Source organism: Puntigrus tetrazona, chromosome 23, assembly GCF_018831695.1.
Source record: "Puntigrus tetrazona isolate hp1 chromosome 23, ASM1883169v1, whole genome shotgun sequence".
Taxonomy (NCBI): domain Eukaryota; kingdom Metazoa; phylum Chordata; class Actinopteri; order Cypriniformes; family Cyprinidae; genus Puntigrus; species Puntigrus tetrazona.
The window spans coordinates 9,251,951-9,264,706 of NC_056721.1; the positions used below are offsets into that span (position 1 = coordinate 9,251,951).

Sequence of the window (12,756 nt, forward strand, 5' to 3'; positions counted from 1 at the left end):
CATTAAAAAAAATCAATTGTGAAAATCAATTTCAAGATAGGTAATATGGAGATATGAAGTGCATTTCTGTAATTTTTTTTAAGCATACAATTCATTAAATGTATTTCTTTCTAGACAATACCTTATATATTTTAGTAACACAAACACGCACACACACATTCAAAGGGTTAGGATTTTCACCAAGGATGAATTAAATTAATCAGAAATAACAGGAAAGACTTTTACATTATTAAAAACTCTGTTTCAAATAAATGCTGTTCGTTTGATCAAAGAACCCTGAAAAAATGTATCATGGTTTTCACAAAAACATACCAAATAAGAAGGTAATTTTTAAACTGTATTACATATTTAAAATATTGTTTAAAATACTGTTTTATAATGTATTTTTAATTAAATAAATGCATCATATAAGTAAACGAAAAAAGTGAGTGATAAATTAAATTCTACTGACCACAAACCTTTGAACAGCAGTTTGGTAATGGCTTTTTTTTGAGATCACTTAAAATATGCATAAGGAGACACAGGTAATGCATGTTGACGAAATGTGATTGGACACTCACACATGGGTTTCAGCTGGCCAATGAGTTCCTCCTTCGTCCATTTGGCCCATTCTTTCTTGTCTGTATTGATGGAGCACAGGATGGGCCCACATGGCTTTCCACAATCCTCGATAGCTGGCACATTCAGGTAGTGGACCAGGACAATGTCTGGGTTCTGGGGAAAGGACAGGACCAAGAGACAGAAAGAGGAAAAGAAAAAAGAGAGGTGAGTCGAAAGGTCTGACTGAAGAAGCAGTAGTAGTCTGGAAAAAGTTGAGGCAACAACACATACATATACATAAAATAATGAATAAAAATTGTGTTAATGCATGTTTTGCGCTAGTTAGCATATTTGGCAGCTAGTCACTTGACCACATTTATGGAATGAATGAAATAGAGAATTAAGTGAAATATTTTTCTTCTCCATCATTTGAGGAATTATTACTAGAAAACACACAAATGTCTCTTCTCTATGAAATTCTGCTTTCCACAGGCAGTACCAGCGCAACATTAATTGCACAGGCAAATAGCGCTGAGTCTTGAGAATAAGGTGTAATCTATAATAAGCCTAATTTACATAGAAAGGAGGCGTGTTTGTGCTGAAAAGAATGACAATGATTTAATTTAAATACACACCGCGGCGCCTGGTTAAGCCAAGAGCGGTTAGTGAATAAAACTGTTTGTGCGCAAAGGTGACGCAACTGTTTACTGATGGTACAAAGTGCCAAAGTTATTCACAGCGAGGATAAAACCAGGGACAGAACATCCCAAACAGGGATCTTCATGCTAACACAGGAGGAGTTGTGTGAGGCTTACAAAGCACCTGTTTTTTTTGTAACATTATGGTTGTCAACTCATAATAAGGGCTTAGTGTATACATATATAAACAAATTCTATCAATTTGAAGTCAGCATGCGTTAGCTGGATACATTTTGACAGCTTATGAATAAAAGCGTTGTTTAAAGCATATCTAGCCAGAGTGAATTACATCAATTCTGTTCTGTAATCATAAATAGCGATGATTACAAAGCGTTGTAAACAGTCACAGAACAAGCGGTCCCCTGTCACCACGGAGATTAGACACACACACGCACACACACACACACACACAACATCTCAGTAGTTCCAGCGTACCAACATTTGAATGTCATGTGAAACACAGATACACAACGCATACATGTAAACCAAATCCGTACATTGAAACTCTGAAGAAAACTGTCCCTTTCATTAGCATTTTTATTAGTTTTATGAGCATTACGTGCTGAGTGAATTGGGGGATGCGGTTCTGCGTTGCCTCCCGGCCTGCAGCATTACACTTCGACGTACATGCGCAAAATCTATGCGTACTGCATGCTCAATGGGGTAATACACACAAAGAAAGACATTCATACAGCCGCTGGCACTTTTACAGAAAGCACCATGGTAACCACACCTGATCATGGTCATGTCCGGAAACTAATAAATGCAGGCAGTATATACAAAGGCAAGGAAAAACATTTGCAAAACATTCTGTCTTTACTACTGAAATACATTGACCTGGTCAGAAGATATTATATACTGATGAAAAATACACTGCATTAAATATTGTATGATATCCCACAATCTCAAAATGATAACAGCTGAAAGTAGAACATACTATATTATTTTTAGAATATAATTTAGTAATACATGTATTATTAAATAAATGTCTAACTTTATTTTAATCTTAATACATTTATAAATGCATAATTTAGTTTGATTCACCGATTAATAAATTGGCATTGTAGCTAAATATACATAAAATATGTAATATAATATAATTAGTGACATCAAATGATTAATAGTGATTTAAAAATAAAATGCATGCATGTATATTATATATTTATGAAAAATGTATATATATATATATATATATATATATATATACACACACACATATTGATTTTGGGGTGAATTATGACCCAGACATTTCATGACAAATTCACCAAGATAAAAGAAACGCAGCCTAAACATTTTCAAAGGGATAGATAATCCACAGACGATCGTGGCGCAGTGGAAATCTAGCCAAAACCAGAAGGTAGCTTCATACTAAATGCTGCCTGTTTAGTTTCAGACAAAGCTTGTGTCATACTAGACATCTCTGAACCCCTCTATTACAGTGCTGTTGACCAGGCAGGTTCAGACTCTCAAACAGTCTGAACCTGACTACAACTGAAAGGACTGCAAATCACAATTAGAAAGAGCACTGACAATCTCTGCGTGGGACTAACAAGCCTTGAACAGTGACCACAGAGAGAGGGGACAGAATCTGCAGGACGGAAAAGGGCGACAGAACAAATCAAAAGCTAAATTCAGAGCGCTGAAAATCAAACAGCCCTGTAATTCACGGCGAGAACTTTTGATTGAACTCTTCAACCAGCACACTTGATATTCAAAGTGAATGTGTCAAGGTGTTTGAACAGCACCTTTGATGGATTAAAAGGAAAAGATTTGATTTAAAATTTAAATCCAAAGGAAATCTGTCTTCATGAGAGGATTTGAAGAGTAAGTTCTGGTGTACTATTCTCTTTCAAGTGGTTGGAGGGAGCGTGCTGGACCGGTGCTTGGTTGGGGAGGGTGATCTGTGGCCGTGAGCTTGTGGAAGCAGACACATGCACTACATCTCCATATGGCACAAGCAGCTGTGGTGAGCACCAGGCCATGCCCTCAGTCCTTAACCAGCACGAGAGGGGTAAGTAAAAACCAGACCAACATAAAACCTTTCTGTAGCTGTGTGCGTCAAAATGTCTGGTTTTATAAATACATGTATATATATTTATATAATATGTATGTATACATTTATTTTGCTTAAATAAAAATAATGCTTTCATGATAATGAAGCACATTTAAACCTTCATCTGCAATTTCTTTTTAAAATAAATTATCTCAATTAAATTCTCAACAATATCTACACATGCATAAACTTTACATATGATTTGATGCTAAAATAAGTATGTATATATAGTATATATATATATATATATATATATATATATATATATATATATATATATATATTATGTTCTATATTTTATTTATACTACATACTCTGATATTATATATAATACTGTATATAAAATACATATGATTTCTAATACATCTTTCACTATATGTTCAATTGTATACGTTTAATATATCCTAATGGTCCTAAAATAAGCCTGATTACCCCGTGCAAAACTTCATTGCTTCTATTATTTTTCCATTTAATTTTGGGGTGATTTTTGACCCTGGCATTTCATGAAATTCATATAAGCATACAGAGTAAAAAAAGACAGCCAATTTAAACTCACATATTCATCTATTCAAAACAAACAAAAACAAAACAAAAAATCCCACATACATACCAACAAAAGCCAACACATCCATGACCACCACGCACACACACTCTTCTCTTTTTCAGTCCCTCCTACGCTGACACACTCGTCCCTGTTTTACAATGCACGTTTGGCAGACTTACAACCCATCCAAATACAAGTAATCTGTGAAGCTGTGCTTCAGTCGTAAATTCAAGAGTGAGCCAGAAGCGTATGACATCTACGGCTCACTCCTTTCTCGCTCTGTGTCTTCAGAGAGCTTTTACGCACCCACACAATCGCGCTTGCACCCCCTCAAGACCCTCACTCTCTTTCCGATGGCACAACAAAACAATGAAAATGTGAAGTGTCTTATAAATCTATCAGGATGCAAAGTTAATTTAATTTAATTTCCTGCTGGCTGCTCCCTTTTAAAATTGCAAGTTTTCATCCAACAAACTAAAGGAGGAGGAAACTTTCGGCCTGGATACTATTTGGTGGAGAAAATGGGATCTCATTAAGGTATTGATTAATTGTGCAATGTAATCTTTAGGCCATGTTTGTGGTACACCTCCACGGAGAACCAGGGCTTGCTTCCAGGTCTGTTGATGTGGAAGTTTGGATAGAGTTGCAGCGTGTGCAGGGCTTGTGGTATTGCGCAAACGGCATTTTTCATTATTAAAGGCATTCATTAGAGCTCAGCACCTTTACGCTAGGCTCATCCCTGGAGTGCAGAGGAGTGTAGATCTTGTACAACCAGTCCACAGAACCTGTATTTATCCCTTGACTTCACTATTTATGAGCATTAAATGCTAAATGAAGGTAAAAAAAAAACTTCATTAGGAAGCGTTCTGTGCTTTAATTCACAGAAATACTTTTTTACTCAAGTCTTTTTCATTGGTAAGCAAGAAAAACAATTAAACCTTTTTAGTTTTTTTTTTGCTTTAAGCCTGCAGAAAGAAAGCAGATCTCAATTCTTTAGGTGTTTCTCTGTGTTTTTGTGTGTGTGTATGTGTGTGCGCGTGTGCCCGTCTGGGGAACACACAGGTACCTGGAAGCACTGTGGTAACCTGGCAACTAGTAGCTGGACGCCCACATGCATGAAGCCAATGTGGTCATGAGTGCTGCCCCATAGCTGGCCCCGAGTGCTATAAATATCCACTAGTAATAGCTTCAGGGTCATTACTGCTGCTCGGGCCTGCCTCCAGCCAGCATCAACTCCAACCTGAAGGGCTGGGAAGAAGGACGGGGTTTCGAATAGGTATCTGCATATTACGGATGATTTATTGCGGCGTGGGGGTGGGACGGCATGTTCTGGCAGATAAGTGCCTGTGCGTATGAGATTGTCTTTGAGTTGGACTTGTTCAAAAGCAGGTCATTGGGGCTTCATATTTAGTTGGCGCTGGTTCAGATCTGGACACATGAGAATATGTTATTTGTTTAGAGGCAGGATTGTTGCTTCCGGTTCTGTGAATGAGTCATGTTTTTACGTCCTCATTAAATATGTCTAAATAAACTATCAAATATTACACTGACATTATGTGACATACATTTGTGACACTGTGACATTATCCTGCAGGAAGTGACATGTATTTGGTGTATAAATGACAGCACAAATATTTATACAGTATATATATATATATTTAAAAGATGCATACTGATTTCTGCCTGGCATAACATCCTTTTAATCTTAATCTCAATCATTGGTGTGAATTTGCTTCCAGGAGTAGATGTTTGAACAACAAGAGAAAGGGAGAGTGTTTGGAAAATTATGGCACAACATAACTAGCATAAATGTTAAAAACTTAAAAAGCTGAAAGCGAATGTCTTGGCGCTGGAACAATAAGAACCTCATCAAGGTTAAATATCTTAATTAAGATAAAAAAAGCGCACAAACAAGTCCAAGAGAAGAAAGAATCAGTGCTTATGTAGCTCTAAGATGAAAAAAACGTCAGCGAGGAGTTCAAAGCCAGGCACAAAAAGACACGGCCAAGCGCTGCACTCAGTTGACAGGAAACCCCTAGAGGATTGTGGGAAAAAAGCATGGGAGAGACAGATCCTCTGACTCATTTCTTGTGAGCGTGGTGAGGAACATACCCACTGGGTGTACAAGCAGACCCATTTCACTAACCCGTGTTACATAAATCACAGCACTTCTGATATGCCGCAACAAATATTTAACTTTTTTGTCTCCATCTGTCTCACTATTTTTAACTTGATAGAAGTGGTGTGCTCTCAGAGTACCGCTGGGCTCAGTTCTGGAGGAAGACAATGTACTCCAGACATGATGTAGAGGTCAGAGTCACAGTGGAGCATCAAGAATGTTCTCTCTTTGGAAAAAAAACAGCAACCTTCAAGAGAATGGAGCGTCAAACAGGTTGGAGCTGATTTCACTGGAGTGAAATGGAAATGGTTGAGAGTGTAAGGATGTGGGTGAAGTTCAGCGTTTAGAGTGTGTGAAAGCATGAGAGAGTATACAGTATGCTAATGTGAGTGTGTGATACAATGTGGGCGCATATACTGTAATGACCAATCCAGGTGTCTAAGTGCTGCTCTACAAGAAAGAAAGTCATACCAATGTTATTTTAGTATATATGTACTGTACACTATTATATAATGAAAAATAAATAGTGTAGAAACTATTTCATTCAGAAATTTGCTAGTAAATTTCACAAATCTACAAAGTAGAAAGACTAGAATTTTCTTGTAAAGCAAACTTCAAAATATTATTTTTACAGTGTTTCGTTATATATTATATTAATATTTTAAATGATTTTTTTAATGAAGTTTTAGTTTTTTTACATTATTATTTAACAATTTGAATATATTGTATAAATATTGTATATATACAATATTAAATCACTCGGGTTGAGACAAAATTTACATCACATCAACAACAATTTTGCTCCAATAATCTAAAAAAAATCTTAACCTTAAAAATAAATAAATAATATTTCCTAAATCTTAAAATGGTCAAATCTAACAAAAAAATTAATTATTAGAAAGATAATAATATAGTAATTCATATCTGCTTTGGGTCTGAAACAAACAAGAGTGTGAGAATGATGTCCACTTAAATGTCTCTTTAAAGGGATAATTAACCCAGAATTCACAATTCTGTCGTTATTGTCGATATCATGAAATTTTAACTTTTTATCGCAGAACAAAAATGATGCATATAAAAAAGTCAAAACAGTGGATTTCACTGACCTTCACTGTATAAATATATTTTTCACAGTATGTTCTTTTGTGTTTAACACGAGGGTGAGTAAATGATGACAGAATTTTTATATTTAGGAGAACTGTCCCTTTAAGAATATGTGCGCTATACAAATGCAAGAGTCCACACTCATGAAAAAAAGAGAGTGTGCGTGTGTGTTTATGAGTGAGAGAGGTGATTAAAGCCTTGCCCTGGCGGGTGCCCTGGCTGTGGCATGGTGATGGATGAAGCAGTGTGTCCGTCATTAGGCAGTGGGCTGGCCCCTGGCACCCACACCCAGCTCTTAAATGTATCCATACCTCGCTGTCCCCCAGTGCTGCTGTTCATTTCAAGGTCAATTGACTCAGTGCTGCGCCGGGCACAAAACATCCCCCTTTCTTCATAGTTTTATTTCCCATTACTGACTGGTGTGTTTGTGTGTGTGTGTGTGTGTGTTTGTACATAAGCGTTTGCGTGTGGGTGTATATGACACGTCAAAGCTGATGGTGTGCAGAAAATCCCCTACAGCTTGTGTCTAGTACAGAGGAAGACCCTTCTATGAACCCTTTAATGTTTATGAGCCTGTATATGCAGAACACTTTAAAGTGCAAGTTGGTAAAAGTCAGTCACTTCGCACACAGTTATGAATACGATGATGTCACTTCCTCCCAGTGCCACCTGTTTAGAACAGCTTGTTTTTCTTATAGCTGAGCCAGCAACAGGCAGCAACATCAGATTCACAAATGGAAATTTCCATATACAAGGTTCAAAATGAATGTTTTGCCAACAGCAAGTGGATTAAGAAAGCTTACGAGCCATGAGTATTTCTTTTCTTGCATATTTGCAGAAAACAATGGAGGTCAGCGTGTCAGTCGCAGTAAAAGTCTTAATGTGAAACACTATCTTTAATGTCATACTCATATTTCTGTAGCTGAAGGCAAGTAAAATATGGGTGTTTCTTTAACTATATGCATATTTGGCCTAATGGGCTTTATGTCCATATAAAAGTGTACTTAGTTCTATCATTTTCAAAATTTAAAAAAAAAAACACATTTCCTCTTTTTGACTATATATTCCAAGTTTAAGATTTAGGAAAAAAAACTGTAAAATGAATAAAGAAAGTGTTCGTATTAGGAAAAAAACTGTTTGATGCAATGGAAATGCAATCAAAACAGATATTAATCACTGTATTATTATTTTATTGGTAATTTAATGGATTGACCAAGTTTAAAATTTAGGCAATGAATGAATGAATACAATACAATACAATCTGTATTACAATCGATGAAGTTGTTGATGAAAAACTGATGCATATTTTACTAACAATTCATATTTTTCATATACTGACCAAGTGTTAATTAAATGATTAATTAACATATTTTATAGAACTATTTTTTATTACTTTATATTATTTTTTATTTTGTACTCCTCATTGAATAATGAATAAATAAAAATGTAAACTATATACACAAAAATCATTTTAAAAGTAGAAAAGTAACAAAAATAAAAGTAAAACTGTTTTGATAAAAATCACATAAATAATAAAATAATAAACACCATCTAACAAGTACAGATGACTTTCTTCAACACCAATACTAAAAATCATGAACTGTGTTATATTCACGCATTCAAACATTGATTAAATACCAACCCCGGCGCAGCAAATTCTGTGCATGCAGTCTCAGGCTACTGCTGTGAGATGGCTAGTAGATCTAACGCCCACAATACAAACACACAAACATACACATTTCAATGCGCAACTCCCCAGAAAGCTGCACGCACCGCAGGAGGTGCATGTAAATCCCAGTCCCATGGGACCCACAGTGGGAAATGGGTGAGGAATGCAGCACGGTTATTTGACAACTCCTCACTTCATGCTTGAGCGTGTTAAACAACCTCAGACTGTACACATCAGCCTCTGCTTCTCAAGGACTGTGATGTGCTGTTTTCTCTCTCGTTAGGTCTCGTTTCGGCCTCTCTCGATAGACATGAGAGAGAAAAGCGCGTGGAGTGGTGTTAGAGAATGTAACTTTTGAGGAAGAGGACGGAGCCGGTGCAAAGCACGGCAGAGCGCTTCTGCAGGAGCCAGAGGCTGAGGCCTGTGATGTTTAATTCAGCAGCCCATAATGACTCAGATGAAGTCAAGAGCCAGCTTTAAATAACTTAGCTTCCAGGGCCAGAACTACTCAACTCACAAGAGTCTGTCCGTGGAGCATGCGGTTGTGTTTTTGCCCAGGTGTCAACATGTAGTTCTGCAAAAAAAAAAAAAAAAAAAAAAAAAGATATTCGGTATTCTCCCGTCTCTTTGGTGTAAACGTTCATTGCAGATCGAATTGGAGTTTGCATGGAGCACAGAGGACAAATTGTAGGTGTTACTGTAAAAGTACAGATTCCACCTTGTTTGGCACTAGAGTTTCAGTTATTCATCTGGCAGCTGCTTTAATACCGGTGGGCTACCTCTCCATTAGCTCTGCCCTGAGCAGACTGAGAGCAGGTCGTCTGGGAGCCATCAGTCTGCTGTGATGGGCTCAGTGGAGCTTGGTGACTATGGTCCTAATGCCCAAAGTCTCTTCCAGGAGATACATGTGTCAGTGAAGAGCGCAGCAAAGTCAGCCAGCCCTTGCACTTGCTCTAACCCTGCACGTTTAACCAGCTCGTGTTAGGTTTTTAGAAGACAGTGCTTCAACCAATAATCTTTTTGGTGAAGCTGGTTAACCTGCCAGCACCAATGCCAGCATTAATTACAATGACAAAAATCTTTTTCTAGACTTTGTCTTTGAGAGTTTTTGTCTAGACTCTCTGCGACATCAACTTATGTCATCTTTATTTAGTTGGTTACTATTTCTGTTGTTTGCTTAGCTTATATATGCATGAATGTTTGTACTTGTTATATCTTCATATCATTTTGTTTTAGTTCAGTGACTAAACTTTTTTTGAACTTTTTTTTATTAGTTTAATTTTTATTTCAGCAGACGTTAAACATCCTTAAAAGGACCAGTTTACTTGAGAAAGTAAACTAATACTAACACTTGTTTTCAGAGAATATATGTAGTTCCTGACAAGGTTATACTAATTTATACATAAAGCAGAAAACACATATATACATATACATACATACATTATATATATATATATATATATATATATATATATATATATATATATACACACACACACACACACACACATATATATATATATATATATATATATATATATATATATATATATATATATATATATATATATATATATATATATATATATATTCGTTTTTTTGCAGTGCAAGCTAGGCCAGATTAGAAATTCATGCTTGTCTAAGCTGTTTTTGTTTAAGCAGGGAAGCCTTAGCTTTGATTCTAATGCTAAATGTGAGTCTAAGCCAGAGACTGAACCTTGTATACCAGAATCATAATGTGCAGATAATGCTGAGGCCATCAATTATTTATATTTTGGGGAAAAGGCTCTGTATGGCAAACCGTTCCCTGAGTGCTAGGACTCCTGGTTCCTGATTGAATCACAGATAAGCTGATAGGATCAGGGACAGCAGATAAAAGAAGATAACATCTATAGTCTTAAAATGCTGTGGCACTAGGCTCTGTGTAATCTGAAAATGGCCTAGTGTGTGAATTTCTGGACCAAAAGCAGTTAACCAAAACATTTTCCATGGCAATGATCCATCAAAAACATGAAATCAGAATGCGGCAGTATTAAGTTCAGCTCTGAGAGGTCGAAGAGCACACTGACCACTCCAGCTGGAAAGCCCCAGGGTGTAGGCACTCAGGAGACACCCCCGGATGCCTACACACATAAACCCTCACCCTCTGGGACAAGGAACCAGCCAGTAGTTGCCTAGCGACCGGCAGAATGAGTTAAGTCACTTTAAGAGATACAGAGGTTTTGGACAGAGGGCAGAGCAGAGGGTCTAAAATTGGTATGATGGCAGGTGAAACGAGTGAGGAAAAAAAGAAGAGAGAAAGGAGTAAATTGACAGAAATTGCTAAGACAATGCAAGAAAATACATTTTCTGTAGCACTGAAATGAGAATCCAAAAGAAAAGACATAAACAATTAAATTACTCTCTGTGTATGTCAGTTCCTAAGGGAAGTTTTGACTACATGTGTATATTTATCTCTAGTGATGTCAAAAAACGGCATTATTATAATCTTAAGCAGCAAAACAGCAAAATGTTTCTTGAGCATCAAATAATCCTATTAGAATGATTCCTGAAGGATCATGTCACACCGAACACTGGATCAATGACTGCTGAAAAATGACATTTTAAAATACACTTAAAAATGAAAATCATTTGTCAAAATATGATTGTTTTTATTTTATTTTTTTTTTAAAAAAGCACTCTAATAGTCTTAAAAATCTTACTGACCCCAAACATTCGAATGGTAGTGTACAGACTAAATGACATTCAAGTTTAAAAAAATATTAATTTTATTATCATTAACATAACTTTCTCTAACACTTATAACACATATATATTATATTTTTTCAAACCAAAGCTTGTGTGGGTAGGGAACAATTATATTAACCAATAATATAATAGTCAATATTTTATATATACAGATGGCTAAACTGTACAGTATATGCATTGCAAATGCCTTTTTTATGTTGCCTTTAAGGTAAGGTTGCCTTTAAGGTAAGGTCTCTCCTTACTGCATGACAAATATGCAGTGAAGGTCAGTCACCATTACGCAGAAAATACTCTTCCCAATGTACAAGCAACCCGAAATCTCCCACTATCAATGGGAGCCAGCTGCCCTCTGAGATCTCCCCCGGTCCAAACTCTGGGCCGTGACAGAAACTGAGCAGCGCAGACCTGCTGCCGAGTAATAGGAAATTAATTGAGATCATCAATATGGTATTAATCATTAAGGCACAGGTGCTGAGATGGCACTTCTGCCTGAGTGAGCCTGTTAGCGATACACACGTTTTAAAAGTTTGACCTGCTGTTCGGTTAAAGTGTGTGCGAGAGCCAGGGCGAGAGAGAGAATGATGAAGATAGAGAAGAGCGAGTCTGTCCTGTGCTTATTAAGTCTGTTGACCAACACGCAGGGAAGGTGTCACAGCAAAACGCATCACCGTGAACGTCGATGCCATTCTGGTGAGCAAACACAAAATCCATCGGCTGCGTCCCTCCCTCGGCGAGGGGGGGTGTGGACAAACGTCACTCAGCGCTAATCAGGCAAACACAGCACAAATTGCAGTGACTACATTAAGCGGTTAGGCACGGCACGTCTCCAAACAGTTGAGGGTGTCTAACTGAGCGGACATTCCACTACATAAATTAAACATAGCGCGGCTAGATAGCGCTCACGGTCTGATAATGTACGGCATCTGGGATCGATGCGGAGACAGGAGCGGCTCGCCGAGCGGTAGTGAAGAGACACGTGGAGTGACTGAACGGGGCCCGGCGTGGGGTCCGGCACCACGCTTAAGTACGCCGAATATCAAACAAGCAGCAGGACAGGCAGAGGAGTCTTGACGAGCTCACTCACATGGGTGTAAGGGTTGAGCTTATGAAAAGTTTATGAGTTCTGCTCAAAACAGATTGATTCGGGGTTAAAGCAAATACCAAGCCAGAAAAGCCCTGAAGCTGAGAGAGGGGAGTGGGTAAAGACAAAAGCAAAAGCAGAGAGAGAGAGAGAGAGAGAGAGAGAGAGAGAGAGAGAGAGAGAGAGAGAGAGAGAGAGAG

At 37.4% G+C, this 12,756-nt stretch overlaps 1 protein-coding gene across 9 annotated transcripts in view; it reads right to left on the reverse strand.

The window, feature by feature from the left end:
• camta1a (calmodulin binding transcription activator 1a) overlaps positions 1-12,756 on the reverse strand; it is a 300,932-nt gene that overhangs the window by 36,166 nt on the left and 252,010 nt on the right. For all 9 annotated transcript variants that reach the window (XM_043225259.1, XM_043225261.1, XM_043225258.1 and 6 more), the window contains one exon: positions 561-714. In XM_043225259.1, the coding sequence (XP_043081194.1) occupies positions 561-714 (154 nt within the window). The remainder of the gene's footprint in view (positions 1-560; positions 715-12,756) is intronic.